This window comes from Ixodes scapularis, unplaced genomic scaffold (assembly GCF_016920785.2).
Source record: "Ixodes scapularis isolate PalLabHiFi unplaced genomic scaffold, ASM1692078v2 PGA_scaffold0__279_contigs__length_252992795, whole genome shotgun sequence".
NCBI lineage: Eukaryota > Metazoa > Arthropoda > Arachnida > Ixodida > Ixodidae > Ixodes > Ixodes scapularis.
In genome coordinates, this window is record NW_024609835.1 from 37967546 (window position 1) to 37985006 (window position 17461).

The 17461-nt window shown below is 47.3% G+C and overlaps 1 protein-coding gene across 3 annotated transcripts in view; it reads left to right on the plus strand.

Annotated features, from left to right (window-relative positions):
• LOC8043018 (methyl-CpG-binding domain protein 6) overlaps positions 1–17461 on the plus strand; it is a 45073-nt gene that overhangs the window by 12798 nt on the left and 14814 nt on the right. For 2 of the 3 annotated variants that reach the window (XM_029982648.4, XM_029982652.3), the window contains exons 4-7: positions 1192–1607; positions 2466–3961; positions 7728–7799; positions 16155–17334. In XM_029982648.4, coding sequence (XP_029838508.3) covers positions 1192–1607; positions 2466–3961; positions 7728–7799; positions 16155–17334 — 3164 coding nt within the window. The remainder of the gene's footprint in view (positions 1–1191; positions 1608–2465; positions 3962–7727; positions 7800–16154; positions 17335–17461) is intronic. The other variant, XM_002415946.5, reaches the window with a different exon arrangement.

The following is a 17461-nucleotide window of genomic DNA, read 5'->3' on the forward strand; positions in this document are numbered from 1 at the left end:
CAAGCAGAATTCCAACTTGTAACGGCACGGGACCCCTTGCAACGCGACACTCGACTTCCAAAGCGCCTCCCCACTCCCGACCGAAGCGCCGTCAGGCGGCTAAACAAAACAGAGCGGGGTATGCCGTCCTGTCGGTCAAGAAAAAAAAGTAATAAATAAAGGCGACCACCTCTACACCTGCCTTAGACTGTGGCCGCCCACACATTTCCCGCGTTGAGCAAAAGGAAAGTTCACAGCTGCCGGTGGTTTAGAAAATAAAGGCATGTTTGACTCAGCATCATCCGCATTAAATATACTACAAAGGGTGATTGACAAAAGCCATACCATGGAAACAAGAACCAAGCCAATGGACGCTTAATTTAGTTTTCTGAACATGGCTCTTTGTCGTAAACACCGTATGCAAATTACACGGTCATAAAAGCGCTCAAAAATAGTACCAAGGGACAGTACTCGCACTCCAAGTAAATCACTCAGCACCCACAGGACACTGCAACGCTAACACATACCATACTCGCAAACTACCCACAAAAAAAAGCGAGCGGCAAACAAAAAAGTTTTAGCCTCTTGACATAGTTTGATGTACTCCGTTTCACTTTGCGATGGACCGCAGCGGACGCTATGAGCCATTGCAGTCAATCCAGCTCTCAGAACGTTCCACCTGACTACACAACCTCCACATTGGTGCTCCCAAGAGTCTCGTGACACCCTCACTGCATTGGAGCGACTCCCTGGCGCATAGCATTTACAACGGTCCATCATGAGGGGAACCAGAGTAAAGAGTAGTCCAACGCCAAGTCCTGCTGCACACAGACACTCTCTTTTGTTCAGTCAACATTGCACTGATGATGCCACAATCGCAAATATTTAATTTCTTTTGTTTTATTTCTTTTTCTTTTTTTAGTGAGATTAGAGTTGACAGCTATACCTCATTTCACCTTATGACCAACCGCAGCAGATGCTATGAGCTAGTGGATCTAATCCGAAACAGTGGGAATGTTACGTGACCTCGGAGGGGGCGCAGCGACGTGCGGAGAGCGCATCGCGTGCTACGTTCAGTGAGCTGGATTGACTGGGACGACTCGTAGCGTCCGCCACGGTCGGACGTAAGGTGAAACGGAGTATGGGAGCGTTGCGAGAAGCCCTGATTCTGCGTCAACGACCTTGCCAAGAGGATCCTTTGTGCTCCCGCAGCCCCAGCCACCACCAGCTGCGCAGCGTGGAGGAGGTGGCAGCCTACCTGCAGACGGAAGGGGTGTGCAAGTGCGGCCTGGACTGCCCCCTGGCCCTGGACAGGACCTTCAGCTTCGACCCGGCCGCTCCGTCGCTCCCCTGGTCGCCCGGGGACGATGCGACCGGGCGCCCTTCGCAGAGGCCCTGCCGGACGCTGCCGATCGCGGCCGTGGTCACCACCACCACCACCACCACCACTACGACCAGGACCACTCCACCGGCGGTTGTGCCACCTCCAACGGTGCACGCGGTCCCGGTGCCGGCAGCCTCGCTTCCTGCGAAACCAGTTCCTGCCACCTCGGTTCCCACCGTCCCGGCCCCTGCCACTCCGGTGCCCGCCACCTCGGTGCCTGCACCGGTCAAGCCGGCGAGAAAAGGTGCAGAGGGCTAGGCGACGCCTGAACGCTTTCTTTTAAGTTGTTTAATCTTTCAGACCTGTTAAAACACTCTTTCTCAACCACTAATGTTTCTGGGGTTCCTTCTATGTCGGCAGAAAAGATGGGGAGTCCTGTCCACTGGTGGAGAGGGAAGTTTGACAATTATAACGACTAAAGGGCACATGAAGAAAGCTAGATGATGCAAACCAACTTTGATGCCGTGAAATGGAGGAAAATCAGCCGTGATTTGGGACAATTTAGCTTTACGCGACAACCAGCATCAATTGAAGGAAAGTTTTGTCGCTTGGCTTGACTGACGGTCGAGCTTTGGGAACCCTAAGAAGGCCTTCGGAGACCCCAAAGGGTTCGCAAACTCCCACTGGTGAACCACCGCATTAAAGGAACAATGCTTTGCCAAGGAAACAAAAAAAGTTTAGTTTCAAGCTGTCCAAATGGGTCATGTATGCCACAAAATGCATTTTTCCTGACAAAAAAAAAAAAAATAATTATCGCAATCAAGAGGTGACAACAGAGTGCCAAAACTTCAGCCTGAATTAGGTTGGCCATCTGTTCAGCCTTTTATTGTTGGTGCTGTGGTTTCGGTACTGTTGACCACACCTTTTAAGCAGCTTACTTAGTGCATTGGAGGCTGCTGCAGCCTACTTGGAAAGTTGTTTCGTTTGAGAACAGTATAACTATTTCTAAAAGGGAGCACTGACTGAGTTGACAAAAGAGTTAATTCTTTCGTCAGCACACAACGGTGTCCACAGGGGAATTCCCCTGTTGACCTTGCATGTGGTGCAGCTCTGGGATTTACTTCGAGAAAATCTTAAGGCCGCTGTCTCGCCATTTGAACAGAGACCACACGGAAACGCAACTCCCGCGCCAAGCAGCGGGGTCCCTTCAACGGCGTCCTGGTGTCCCAGCTACTGGCCCAGCTGGACCGGCGTGGGGCCTTGCACAAGCAGACGACTCCGGTGTCCCATTCGAGCCCCGTTCCCATGGCAACACTCCAGCAAAGCCACTCGCCCACTCCGCCGTGGCAGACTGGCTTCAAGCCGAATGTGGTGCAGTGCCAGCACATTCCTCCCCTGCCAAACGGGGCGGGTACGGCGGTGTCCCAGGGCACGTTCCTGGGACACTCTTATCAGGGTGGCACTCTTATCAACGCCTGTTCCAGTCCCCCTTCCTTTCCCGGAACCACCGGCCACGTCGGGGTCTCCGGCGCACGCCCCAAGCCCCAGAGGAAGAGCAACCCCCGCACGAGGATGCCCAAGCTGAACGCCATCATCTCCAATCGGGCAGCGTGTCCCAACGTGGACGTGGGGCAGATGGCGGGGGCCGCGAGGACTTACCCGTGCCAGGGGACGTACTACGGGTGCTCCGGCCACGAGAGCCATGCGCCGCCGTCTTCAGTGGCCCTTCCGTTTGTGCCGTGCCCCACAAGGGAGGTGCCTCCAAGGACTACGTACGCCGCCTGCGGGCCCCACGAGTACGCCGTGCCGCGGTTCGTGACCTCTCGGTGCGGGCCGGGCCTCTCGCACGGCACCCAGGTGGGGCTGCTGCCCCAGAATGGGCTGTCGCTGGTGTCGGCGTCGCCTCTGCAGACGCAGTGCAGCGTGACTGTGTCGGCGGCCCCTTTTGCAGTGGCGCACTCCCCGAACACCTCTGGGAGCGGCATTGTGGTGCAGCAGGTGTACAACCAAAAGGGCTACTCGGAGGCCAAGACGATTCAGCAGCAGATGGGGGTTGCCTCGCACCGGCCGATGCTCGTGGAGCCCCCGAGGACGCTCTCCGGGGCGCCCTTCCTGCAGCAGCCCGTGCTGGGCCACTTCTCACCACGGCTGGCGGAGGGGCCCCGGACGTGCGGCGGCACCGTGGAGTGCTCGACCCTGGTGCTGCCTGCCCAGCCAGCCATGCCGCCGCTCTCCGTGCCCAACGTGACCAACGTCACCACGACGGTGGCCCAAGTGGTGCCCACGGTGGTGCAGCTCATCAACCCGCTGAACCAGAATGCGGCGCTGCTCATCCCACAGCTGCCTACCCTGCGGCTGGACGCGCTGCCGGGGTTCGGCTCTCCCGCTGGCCTCTTCAGTCCCGGCAGCGCCTTCCTGTCCCCGTCTCCCATCCCGGTGCTAGGCTCCCCCGTTGGCTCCGACCCCGGCTCGAGCCCCTCCATTCTCAACGTGGGCACTGTGCACCAGCAGCAGTTCTACGCCGAAGCCATCGGGGCCCAGGCAGGGGCCCTGCAGGGAAACCCGCTGGGGCAGCAGCACTGTGTGTCCTGCGGACCCAGCGCCCTGACAGACTCTGTGTGCGACGTCAACGTTTGCCGGCTGGGCATGGCCAATGGGGTGAGTGGTGGCCGCCCGGCGTTCGGGGTTGCGGGCACCCCTCCTTCTCGAGGCGGGTTCCTCGCGTAGCAAGGGTGGTGGGGGCCTTCGGCCATTTCTTGCAGCGCTCGGAGGTGCAGAACGTGCGGCCTTGAGTAACTCTTAACCGGAAAGCGTGTTGGAACTTGTTCAATGTAGAGTTTGGTCGTTTTCCTCGGTAGGCACATTTGTTTTTTTAACTTTGGGCTACTCTATGCATCCTTGTGCCCTCCTTTAGGGTGCAATCTCCGGACCATGTCTGGTTACAGCTCTCTTTGCGGAGTGAAAGTTTGGCGCGAAGACAGATTTTTAATGAGAGTTTCAGATCAATGCCAACGAGATTTATTATAGTCATATTTACGCACTTATCCCTTCAAGGCACAAGTAGTGTATCTTTTCTTACTTTTTAAGATGTGCCGTGGTTGCAAGGAAGCCTGAATGAAACTCCAGTTTGTTATCAAGCTCTTCCCATATTGCCTCAAGTTAGGTTGTTATAAATGAAGTACTTGAAAGTTCAAAAGCCATTCTAGCCTCTCAGACTAAATCTTTTTTGCAAGATTTGTGGACATCTACAAAATTGAGGAAACATCAACTTTTCATTTGCTATCGGTTTCATTGCAAAAGATTCTAAAATGATAGAGATATAGTACCTGCTTGCACGACAGATCAGGCTCTCCTTCGAGGTGTTCTCGTTTGCACAGAATGAGAGTACAGATTCCTACGTCCAACTCTTTTGCTCAAAATTAGACTGAAAAAAAAAAAAAGGATGACTGGAAAGCAGCACTGTAGTCTGTTCCATCCTTTCTTTGCTGGTTTACGTTCTACTTCGATATCATTCAAGATCAGTCCATATTTCCTTTGTAACCCTTTGCTATCCTGAGACTCCACCTTTTGGGTCATGTTTGTGAAATATTATATCACTGGCATTGTTTAGAGCTAATTCAGGCCCACGAGTTTGTTTTTCTTTGTTATTTGGGGTAGGAAGGTTGTTATTTACCAATAACTCACAATGTCGATGGAATTTACATATGGAAGCAGCAGGGCAATTTGCATTTGTTTGTCTGTTGTAGGTTGAAAAGGGCAATGTTGTTGTATTTATAAATGTATGAAAATATGCATGCCACCTCTAAGAGAGCCAGTTTCTTTTGTTAATTTAGTCATTTTTTTATTCCATTTGTGCACACGCTTGCAGGAAACTCATTTTTAGTTTTACCTATTTAAACAAGAAGGATTGCTAATCATCATAACCTGCATGATGTGCATATCATTGGAGAGTCATCATGATATCATCATGTACATGTAATCATTTTTTAATTAAAACATTTTCATTCACCCATCAAATGTTCTTCATTATTAACATTGCACAGGAAATATTGACTGTGTTTTGTCGAATTGCAGCTTTAGTTTCAAGACGTTAGAATATGCCAACTTTTGTCCCATAAAATTGTTTACTGTACTTTGTATTTTGGAGACAGTGTAATATTCAAGTGTACTACAAGTCGTATCTTTAAAGGGCAGCTAAAGCAATCCTTGAATTTGAAAAAAACAAAAAAACAGTGAATGTTTTAACGTAGGCACTTTACAAGTAATATGTCTTTAGTTTTCTTGCAATCTTATTAATAGGAGCTTCGTAATCGCCAAATAAAGATTCGTCGTAGCCCCGCCCATTGTGGCGCGCCAAGCACAGAAGAGCACGAAGAAAAACTAGCAAAAACGACATCATCGGCATGGTCAGCTGGCTCGGGGATTCCAACGGGATGTCATGACGCTTTGGACAGATAACAGGCGGTAGAAAGGCTCGTTGCATGTCCTGCGCCAATCGCTGCTCATATTTTTCAAAATGAATGCTTTTTACCTCTGCCAAAGTTAAGTATGATAACTGAATTCATGTGACGAAAAGCTATAGAACTCCACTCCTAACTCAGATTTCCCGAAAAGTGCTTTAGCTTCCCTTTATAAAGTGTAAAAGAAAAATGGAAATAAACATTTCCTATGAAACAAATGATCCCCAAAATATTGTTCCTGGTAAAGATCATCTGGTCTCAAGTAGAAAGAAATAGTCCCAAATGTGCCACTTACACTACTTTTGCCTGCTATTGTCACTGTGGCATGAGCTGTTAGCAATAGATCAGGGGTGGCCAAGCTGACTCGGCCTAAGAGCCGCAAACAAAACCACGAAACATCCAAGAGCCGCAGGGAGGGGGGGGGGGGTGCAAACTTTTGTCCAGAGCAATAAACGAAACTGAACTACTTTTAATCTACCAGAGTCAAAAGCTGTTCAACTGTACGTAAGGTAGCACAAGATTACCAAACCGCAACCTGTCTTTCGATTTAAAACGCGTTCCATTTCTCTTTTTGGGGAAGTGCTCGTGTGACCGGGAGGGGGGCGGGGAAGTTGGGGGGGGGGCTAGGTAGTTAGTGAAGGACCGCGAGCCGCACTTTAACACGCCAAGAGCCAGTTCGGCCACCCTTGCAAAAGATTATCCAACAGCCCTCCCCATATTTTTCATTGTCTAAATGCTAAGATGACTAAAAATATTATATTTTGTCATAGGTAGGGTTTGCGAGACCCTCCCCATTAAAAGGTTTATTCCATAATTTCAGTTTTTGAATGCATAACTGGCCTAGGTTGCTCTCGAGCAATGTACCTATGTATTTATTATAAAGATCATTAGGCATATTTTGATTTGTTTTCACCACAGTTGTTGCTATGTATGAAGCTATGAATTTCAAAGTGCTAAAAAACACTATTTTTAGAAACCTGATGGTGATAAAAAGGACCTATAGGGCATGCATAATTACTGCTAAAAAAACGCTGCTTTCTAAGCAGGCTATCGGCAAAAATGGCATTTGAACAATCAGTTAATCTAAAATGTGTGCATAAGGTAGATTGCTATATAAACAGAGACAAAAAATTATGCCGTATAAAATTTGGCAGTCACAAATAATTGAGTAGTCTTTCTTGCCAGGTCCATATTTTCCAGGAACAGTTTTTGTGAAAACATTTGTTCTAGAAAATAGTAACTCAAAACAATTTTCGTAAACTTTTTTTTTTTTTTGGTGGGGGGGGGGGGGGGGGGGGGGCAATTTTCTGGTATCATTTTGTTTTTTCAATGGCATGTTATTAATAACAATTTTTCTACACCTGGGCATAAAATATTTAGGGCTAGTTCATTTCTAGTTCAAAAGCCTACCAAGTCATTATGAGGTTGCATCCCAAATGCCATATAAAAGTGTCACCTTTACTGGAAACCACCAGAAACTGGAGAATAATCTTGTTATTTATTATCCCATAGGATTCTTTCATCTTGCAATGTCTGCAAGTTATTTGAAACTTTCAGAGCTTGTATTAGTAGACAATCTTGAAAGGCCCTTCAATGTTTTTTTGAGTTTCCCATCACACTATAGGAATGTTATAATTGCCAATTCCCTTGACACGGGTAACGTGACGTTGCTCTCCATACATTTCTGCAAAGTTTGTCTTTTTTCATGCCGTTTTAACATTTATTTTTCCAAAAAATGCTGTTGTGAATGCTATTTTAGAAGAAGAAAAAAAAGCTGAACAATTGTCTGTTTTTTTAGCTTATTTGTTTTTTCTTGTTGCTTACCGACTAAGCAGGGTGTCTTTATATCAAACCTCCCCTCACAAACTTCTGTAGGTGTAAGCAACTCGGCAATCTGCAAAACCCCTTATGTTGATTCTTGTTTTCCGACACTGCTTGAGATATTGTTCTATAACTTTTTTCAGCTGACAACATCTCTGAAAGATACACACAGAAAGCCAACAGTTCTGTACCTTGTTCCTATATCTCCAAGGGTGGTATGTATACTTGTGACCTAAATCAGGATAGGTGTTTTGTGGGTTAAAAGCAGGAATGTTTAGTTACTGATTGGGAACAGGAAAATAAGCTAATGGGTGGTGTTGGCTTATAAAGTTTTAAAAAATGTTAAACGTAATGGCTGCTCATTATTTGAAATTGATATACTGGAGCCAAGTGTAATGGAGCAGAACGGAAGTTTATTTGCTGTTCCTCATTAAATAGTGCAATGGCAGAGGGAAATGAGTTTATGGGATTACACTTCCCGCTGGTAGTAACTACTAGTTTCCTGTTCGCAGTATGTAACAGATGCCGCTAATCGGGAACTTGCAATTCTAGCTTGAGTCTGCGCGAAGTGCATTGCAGTTGCATAGAAACTGCTTCCAGCAACACAAAGGTTTCCTTCGTTTTGTTTATCACTGAACAAACCCTTTGCCGCACTATTAAAAGTAGCATCACTGTATGTTCGTCAATGCTGTTGGTGTCAAGCAAGTATGCAGATTAACTAATTTGAAACTTGGTATTTAGGAGCCTAAATAGAGTACAGCACAGACCTACCCTTTCGATGCCTAGCCTTTTTCGCAAGGCTCGCAGCTTAACTGAATTTGGCTACAATCTGACGGAAATCAAATTCACTTGGTCCCAGCTGAGGCTGATTTAAGTAGGGACACCTGAGCTCAAGACCATAGCAGGCCTGGCAAAGTGTTACGCCTGCTCGGTCCATTAAGAAGGAATGCTGCTCTACGCCACAATTTAGAGGGGGAGTAGCAGCCCAATAATGGCATGTGAGACTGAAAGAGAGGACATATAGTTAATGCTCCAAAGATAATGTTATGACAAAGATGCCAATGTAGGTATGTTGGATAGTTACGATGCAGAGACAACACGGCCTCTTTATTGAGGTTGCTTTCTATCTCTTGCTACAGAGCGAGCAACATTCAAATCAACTGAAATCATTTGTATCAAACAAGCTACCTGGAAGCATTTGAAATGAGGGCTATTAGGACATATGGCTATCAAGAATAAAGGCAGAATAATACTACAGCATTTTCAGATCAATGCAAGAAGCTTGCTCAGTGCCTGTAAAAAAAAAAAAATGGTGCGATGATCACACAATGAGATGCGTGTAGACAGCGACAGCTGTGCTGCTTATTCGATGCCATGACGGTGAAAATCATTTGACATTGCTCTGATCGTGCATCATATGGAGATCTGATATTGAAATGACATTGCATTGATTTAGCGTCGATACATTGTTGATAAATAAGTGAGTTTAAGGTCGTGATGTGTTTTCCCGCCTAATTTGGCGGGGAAACTGAAATGGTGCATAGGTCATGTGATGCTAATTTTTCCGTTAAATTTAGCAGGGAAACTGACGGCGTTTATGCTCACGCCATCATGAAATTGGGGAATGGGCCACTAACAGCTGTCACTGTAAAAACAAAACAAGCGAGAAAGCATGTGTCAACAATTTGGACTTTGGTCTAGCAGCTGAAGAGATCAAGCCGTGCCCAAGACTAGCAGAAACTTGCACTGTTTGGCCCGGGCTTCTGGGTAGGGGGGGGCCCATTGAGCATTCTTGGGCCTGTATAAATACACTTTTTTTCCATCCTTGTTGCCAGATTCAGGGGGGCCTATAGATGTGACATAGTTCTTGTGATAGAAAACTTACCTGTGAGAGTCGACAGTATTAGCAGATTTTACCTGTAGATATTTGTAAACTGACCAGACAAAACAAGCATGTCCGGTGCTTGATTGTAGTCTGCAGAGTCCACACCTGTCAACGCGGAGAGTCCAGCATAACTGGAAGTGCTTTTGAATGTACCCACTGCAACTGCAGATAGTTGAAACTCCTAAAGGGAAATAAGGTGGATTTTCAGATCATGTTTTTATGGCACAAATTCCATCTAGGCACCCTAAGTATCCTACGAAACCTGGAATCACAATCGCGCATGCCCTTTTTCACTTTTAAGGACGCGACCAAACATTGCCACATGCCCCTTTCTCTGAATGCCGTAGGAATGCCACTGCAACATGTTCCTTTAAGTGCTATGGGAATGCCATATAAAGTATTTAAATACACATTGGTCCTCTTGCGCTGTGGTGTTGTCTCGAAGCTCCTCTTTAGAAATAAGCAACTTGTGACCATGTTGTTCAGCAAAGGTACGAGAATGTAGTATGTCCACTTCTCATCACCATCCTTCAAATTATGCTAAAATTAAAAACAATAAAAAATTCTAAATGCTTAGCTTTTTGGGGTCATCTGTCGGATATCTTCCGACAAATAGATATTCCTGTTCTGGAGAAGTGTTGGTGCTCCCCCGACAGACCCGTTTCTCCTTTGCGGTCAAGCGTCGGGCGCTTCCCGACAATTTCAACTTGCACCATCTCTTGTCGGGTATGTAAACTATGCATATTTAGTTTTTTGTCCCACCAACCAATCCCGCAAAAGACACAACCCATATTTTTCTTTTTTTGCTAGTTGCGGGGGCAGGCATTTTGCACGTGCTTTTGGGCGTTCAAGATGGCAGCCTTTACTTCGTCTGCGTTTTACAGTCTGTAGTGACAGGAAAGACAAAGGGCAAAGATGTGGAACTGTTTTCTACTGTAAAACCTTCACTTGGCATCCTGGCTTGCACCCCAGCATTTGCTTTGAAAAGTATCATACGCTGTGCAAATACCATTAGTATAGTTCAATAATTCATACTGATATATACTGATCATAGTATATTGAAGAGTTGAATTTGAGATCATTGATCTGATCTTTTTTCGCTTAAACTAATTTTGACTAGAGGAGCCTACAGGGGGAAAACTCACATGAGCCCCAAAAGGTTTATAGGGACACTTCTGTTTTCATAAATTTTCCACAAAAAAGATAAAGCATTTGTGTGCATAATTTATGATGCTAGGTGCAATTTAGGTGAAGTTCACCACCCGCTTGAGGCCCCACGCCCTACCACCATGCAGAACGGTGGCCCCGCCCATTACTACTGGATTGGCTTGGCAGCTTGGCTGGACACGTTCCCTGATGCTCCCCTGTCGCGACATTCGATGCATGTTGTCTGCAGGTCTGACATTGTCTGCTAGTCGTGGGAGCATAGCAGACGCGTAGCAGCGTATGTTTGCTATTAGAGCATACTCTACTACCTCCCATGGAATGCCCTAAAATGCAGCCATGAAAGCGGCGCGTCCGCGTCGGCCATCTGTTGAGTCCTTCTGCTCTTCTGCCCCAGTCTAAAGCCCTTGGCAAAGCTGGCAAGACGCGACCATAAAATGGTGTTCTAGTGTTCAATCTTGCACATTCTTTTTTTATTTTAAAGAGTAGTAAACATATTGCTAATTATGATGCATCAAATGATGCATTAAAACATAGGTATTCAGACTATGACTGCCTAATGCTCTAACTTCTGGGTCGTTCATCTCGGTGAACAGTTAATGTTGAAGACTGTACTTTTATTTTCAAAGTTTTACTTTGCACCATAGACTGCAAGTCCATAAAGCTGTACAAATGCACAAAGGATGTTTGTCAAGTTTAAATGCTAAACTTGGAATTTGGAGATTTTTTTTTTTTAACGTTTGGGGTTATATCAATTTATAGTATGATTTTAAAAACTCCTAAATATATAAAGTGCCCCATGCACACCGCTATCACTTCTGTAAGTAAGTTTGTCTCTAGCTGGCACTGTCTTTTTTTGGTCGGTCAGCTAGCGAGCTTTCATGGTGTCATGTCACACAGAGATGATGTTGCATGTAGAACTGAATGTCTTCCAGAGCACTTCTTTTTCTTTTGTACAAAAGCTTGGTTTCTCTTAGCACTTCCTTAACTTCTCTCCTGCTGCTGTTTCCATAGCTTGTGGCGCACATAAAATGTGTGCCCCAGCTCGGGACAGCCTAAAATTTAGAACATCACTTTCCGACGAGCACCCGTCGATATTCTGCACCTTAAAGATAAAACATTGCTCTAGGAACTAAAATCAAACTATCCGACATCATCCACAGTGTTCACTGCTGCTGTCATACAATCGACAAAAGCAGTTAAATCGTGTGATTGAGGCTGTCTTTGTAGTGGCCCCTAATGTCAGCAAGACGTCATGTTTGACAAGTGCCATTGTCGCACAGAGATTTTTTTTTTTTGATAGCTCACCAGCTTGGGAGAAATTGCAAAATTGAAACCGAAGTTGTACTTCTTAGGCTCTTATCGAGATGGCGCACTGTGTTCCTGCACGCCGGAGTTGTATACAGGGAGAGTTTGGCCAGTCTATGATCTCGCAGCCGTAACGCCCTCCTCTTGAGTGAGCCAATGAGCCTGCGGCGCAGAGCGAGAGGTGTGAGCACATGCGCGTTAACTCCTGGCTGCTCCCAGCTGAGCGGGGGGATGCACCATTTTCATTCATTCACTCGGCAGAATGCATGAGATCGGCATCTAAATTGCAGTTATTTGCTTTTATATTGCTGGCTCTGGCAAGAAAATGATATACTGTTATTCCTCGGTGGGTTAAAAAGCAAAGAAATGAAGTTTTCTCGACGTAGCTTTTATTCAGGCAAAAAAGAAGTCGGCCCGTAGCAGACGACGCGTAGCTTCAACAGTGCTGTGCTCCGACAGCGTTGCGTCAAAATGGCAGTCGTCTCCTCTTTGCTTCTTTTTTCTTTCTCACTCTTTTGACGCTTTCCTCTCTTTCCTTCACTTTTCTCCTTTCCAGCACCCTCGTTGCCACACCCACTGGCCAGACTCTCCCAATATATGGCTCTGCTGCACGCCAAATTAGAATTTTGGTGGCGGACGGAAACCATTGATTATGGGTGATCTACAGCCTGTGGGCATGGTACGGAAAGAATTAAGCGATCAGAGGGGTCTCTAGTACCCGAGAGAACGCTCCATACAGTTTTGTGGACTTGCAGTTTGTGGTGTTCAGAGAAACTTGGAAAATGTTTATATTATCTTCAGTGTTGGCCGTACACCGAGATGAAGGACTCGGACGTTACAGCATCAGGCAGTCATGGTCTGAGTACCAATCTGCAGTCTTGCACGTGTAAGCATGCTACACCACTGCTAGTGTACAGAAAATGAAAATTGCATCCTGCCACTGTTTGTGGAAGGTTGTTTCCATATCTGTTCTGCTGTCAACAAAATTTAACGAAGTTAAAGGAGCCGTGCAACAATTTCTGTGCTTTGCTTAAATAATTTGGGAGTTGGTGTCTCGACCTTACTGAAGTAAAGAGCAAAAAAACGCTTTTGCTTTTATGTCCTAGTTTTTATTTTAAAAACTGAAAAAGATTGAGGTTTTCGGCACCCCTGAACTCCTTCACCATCTTCCGAGTCACGTGCACTGTGACGTCAATGGGGGTTGCGCAGGGTCCCGGTGAAGCTCTCTCTTCAGAGCCATCAGTGAGCACAGAAAACTCATCCGCTCGCGACCGCGTGACCACGTGTAGCGCAAACAATATGGTGAAAGGAGGAAAGTCTCATCCAGGTCCGGCCATCCTTGTCTGGCTTAGCACCACTGCCACGCTGTGCCCCCGTCCCCCTCCGGCTTGTGGCGGCTGTTCGCGGTAGCAGATAGAGCTCACAGTTTTTTGGACCTAGGATAGATGGCGCCACTAAAACTCCGTATAATAAATGTTTTGTCGGATAATACCAGGTTTTTGACGCATTTATATTTATGTTGGAACGACAAGATTTATAAAAAAGTTACCTTTTATCGAGCAGGTATTCGCAGAACTTGCTATCTTTCTACAAGACCCCCTTTGACATCATGCCACGTGGTTCTCATGGCCGCCGCTCGCGGCTGCAGGTCGGGGAATATTAAAATTTTCGTCTCACGATAACGCGGTGGAATTGCAACATTTCGAAGGAAGGAGGTGGGTTTTCTGTCTTTTTTGACAAGATAAACAATGTCAAAAGTAGAAAACACAAATTCTTTCAACGTTAAAATCGTTGCACAGCTCCTTTAATTATCTGCATCCACCCATTTCATTCTGGATATCTATGATGTGCTGAATGACTCGTCAGCATAGACCAGGAAGGAATTGGCTTTGTCTTTACATCAGCCTGTCACTCATTGCAAGCTTTTCAAGAAGAGAAGTAATTTTTGTTCCCTATTGGCCCCAGATATTCATACTCCCACGATATTATGCTCTGCATGCCCACATGTAAGGAGTCGCATGCGGCTTGCAAACCTCGGTCAGGCCAATCCTAGTGCAGTTTCTATCAGGTTTGACAGTCTTTGAAAGCTCCTAGGTGTGAGCGAATGGCTCCTTCTATACTTAATTCACCCTTAAGCCGGGACTGCAGCCAATGCCACAAGCATGAGAGCACGAGATCAAGACTTTGAAACATTCTTCCACTGAATGAGCGCTCACTCTATAAAGGCACGTCTCAAATCCAGGAGTGCGGGCTAGCTCGCACTTGTGGCTTTGGCTCTGAGAGAATTTGCATTTTCTCAATTTTTATATTGTTTATTTTACCAGAAGGGATGGAGAAACCGCCTCATTTTTTTTAAATATTGCGATTCCTTTTGCGTGGTAGCAAAGCAAAGATCGGGAACATCTCGCGATTTGCAGCCGCAGGATGGCAGCCATAACTAAGGCGTAGCGCATACCTGGGTGTCTTGTAACAAGTTGGCAATATGTGCCATTATGTGCTCAATCTAACGCTATGCCTTATAATTATTGTCATTTTCACATGAGTAAATGCGTCAAAAGCCTCATATCATCGACAAAATTTTACTATATTCCGTTTTAGTGGTGCCATGTGCCCGAGGTGGAAAAAAAAAAAAAAATTCCTCCCTTCAATCTCACCCGACTGCTGCTACGTCAGTCCAACTTCCTTAAAACAAAGCAAACATTTCGTGCTTCCCCTCCCCCTCTATCTCCACATCTGTCAGACCGACCTTCAAGGTTGCCATGTGAATTGCAAGCAGAGGCCTCTCGTGCTGGATGTTCTAAAAGAGAACCCTACCGAATACTCCCTAGTGCACCCGGGAGCACGTCACTTGCGCACGTGACTCGACGGTGTAAGAGTCGAGAGTGGTTGGGAAGTGCCCAAAATGCCAATTGTTTGACAATTTTTTTTAAAAAGAACTAACATGCTAGCACAAGTGGGCAAAATTGGTTATCAGTTCTTTAATCCAGACGTTACATTGGACAACCTCTACAAATATTTAACCAAGGTCCAAACATTGTTGCACTTCATTATTGCACTTTCTTTTTTTACATTTATCAGCCTCCCAAACTTGTATTAGTCAGGAAACTGCGAAAAAGGCACAGTGCTTTTCCTCAGCCTTCATTTGTGCCCGTATAAAAGGAGGATGCTATCAAGGTAGGATCTCATACTTTCAGCTTTCTAAAACTGGAAACAAAGTTTGCACTGAAAGACAAGGCATAGTACTTGACTTTGGTAGTGAGCCCATCGAAGCTCTTTATACTAATGTATGCCGTACTATAATTAGAGGCATATTTACTGAAATTAGCGATTCCATTGCAAGGCAGACTGACTTCTTGCTGTAAAACAAATATGACAAAAATAATCCCTGGGGAAGGGAAACAGGGGACGAAGGACAAACTCAAATCTCCAGACACAGCTAGGTGACTGGTGTGTGACTGAAAAAGTCTACCGTGTCCTTGGATTGAACCATGGGACCTCTCTATTTCTAGTTGAGTGCTCTACCAACTGAGCTAGCCAGGAGTTAGACGTCAGTAGAGCAGTCTGGTTTTATCAGCTGCCACCAGTCTAGTACCAACTAGGGTGAATACCCTTCATTTTAAGGTTATGAGGATAGTGCAATTAATGCAAAGGTGCAAGCAAGCTGGACAAGAATGACGAAAATAACCCCTGGAGAAGGGGAACATGTGGGACAAAAGTCGTTCTTGTCCAGCTCACTTGTACCTTTGCATTAATTGCGCTATAATCAAAGCAAATATGTTTTCTTTTTTTGCAGCATGGCGAGTTACGTGCATTTCCATATTGTAGGTCTAGTCAACTAACATCTCGGATGCACGGTAGAAAATGGGCTATTTCCTATCAAACCAGTGTAGATGGTTTCATATGATGACACCACTTTGCATTGCCATTGCAATGAGCACAACTAGTGTTGGCGTTTAGTGATGTCCATCACCACACCAATAGACCACGAATCTAAAAGTGTGACGAAACATTTATTGTTTCGAGTGCAAGCCAAGCTATGACACAAAACACCGGTATCCAATTAAACTGCATTCAGTCCTAGCTTTTGGTGCATCGGTTAAGTGTCCGGGCTTAGAAGTCGGTGTGACTAAGGCTAGGAGGTACAGGTGGCAAGCTAAGTATGTGGCACATAGCTAGCCACACGAGCCAAAGTGGCGCCTCCTCCATTCCCCAGGACGACGGCGGGGTCAAGCCCAAGTGCGGCCCCACGGAGGTCGGGAGGGGCCCCCTGAACGTGGTGAGCCTCACCGTGTCCGGCCTGCAGCAGACGACGCTGCCCACGGTCACCGTGTTTCCGGCTGGCCAGGGCCCTGTGGTGCAGCCGCCCCTGCTCAACTACGGGGCCCTGCCCTCGGTGAGCCCACCCCAGCTCGTGATGGGCATGATGCAGCCCCTGGGGCTCCTGGGCATGCCCATGCACAACGTGGGGCCTTCCATTACCCTCCTGCAAGAGACCCCCTGCGCAGGCAGCGGCACCGTCACGCACCAGCCCGAACAAAAGCTCGGGCTACCCTCCTTTACCAGTCAGGACGTCAACCCGACGTCAGCGCCGGTTCCTCCTTTCCATCAAGAGGTCAGCGAAGTCTGCATCCACGACGGATCCCACGACAACTCCTGCGACGATGTCCAGGACTGCACGTCCGAAGAGGAATCGGCGACGACGTGTTACGTCGACCACGACTCCGAAGGCCTGGAAGAATGTGCGGAAGGTAGCGAGGAGTGCGAGAACTCAGAGCGGTTCTTCACTGCCGTGACGGAAGAGGGCGAGGCAGCGAGGCCGGAGAGCGGGGGTTTCTCGGCGTGTTGCAACTGCAGCAGCCCCGGCAACAACAGTCCCGGCGACAGCCTCGGCGAGTCCGGCGAGAGCGGTCGCCTGTGTGCGCGCAGTGTCGGGGTGCAGAGCGTGGCAGTGCCGGCAGAGGACGAAGGCAGTTCGGCCGTGTCTTCGACGGTCGTCGTCAGGTCAGACAACATCCCCAACGACCACCAGGCGGCGCCCGAGTGGGAGTCCGTGGGGACGGAGCAGGAGGGGCACATCTCGTCGAGCACGGAAGCAGCGGATGACTCCGGCTGCTCGGCGCTCGATCTGAGCCACCTGCAGCAGAGAGACTTTCCAGTGGATGACGTGCCGGACAAAGGACGGCAGCCGGAGGCCACGACGGGCGGCAGGGACTCTGGCGTGGAGTCGAGCCACGAGCCGTCACGAGGACTCTCGACCCTCGCGGAAGAGGCCAAGGACAACACGTCGGACGGGGGAGACGGAGCACTGAAACAGAAAGCCAAGCGGGACCCCAAGCGCAGGAGGAGAGAGCTGTTGTTCCTGATGCAGGACGAGTTCAGAGACGACTCAGACGGTGAGCCACGCATCCGATCTGCCAGCAGCGGCGAGAAACATTTGTGTCATTACTCGCTGCTCTAAGGTCAAAGAACCGCATGTTAGTTCTCATTCGTAAGACGTCGTAGAGATGGCTACATTTTCAC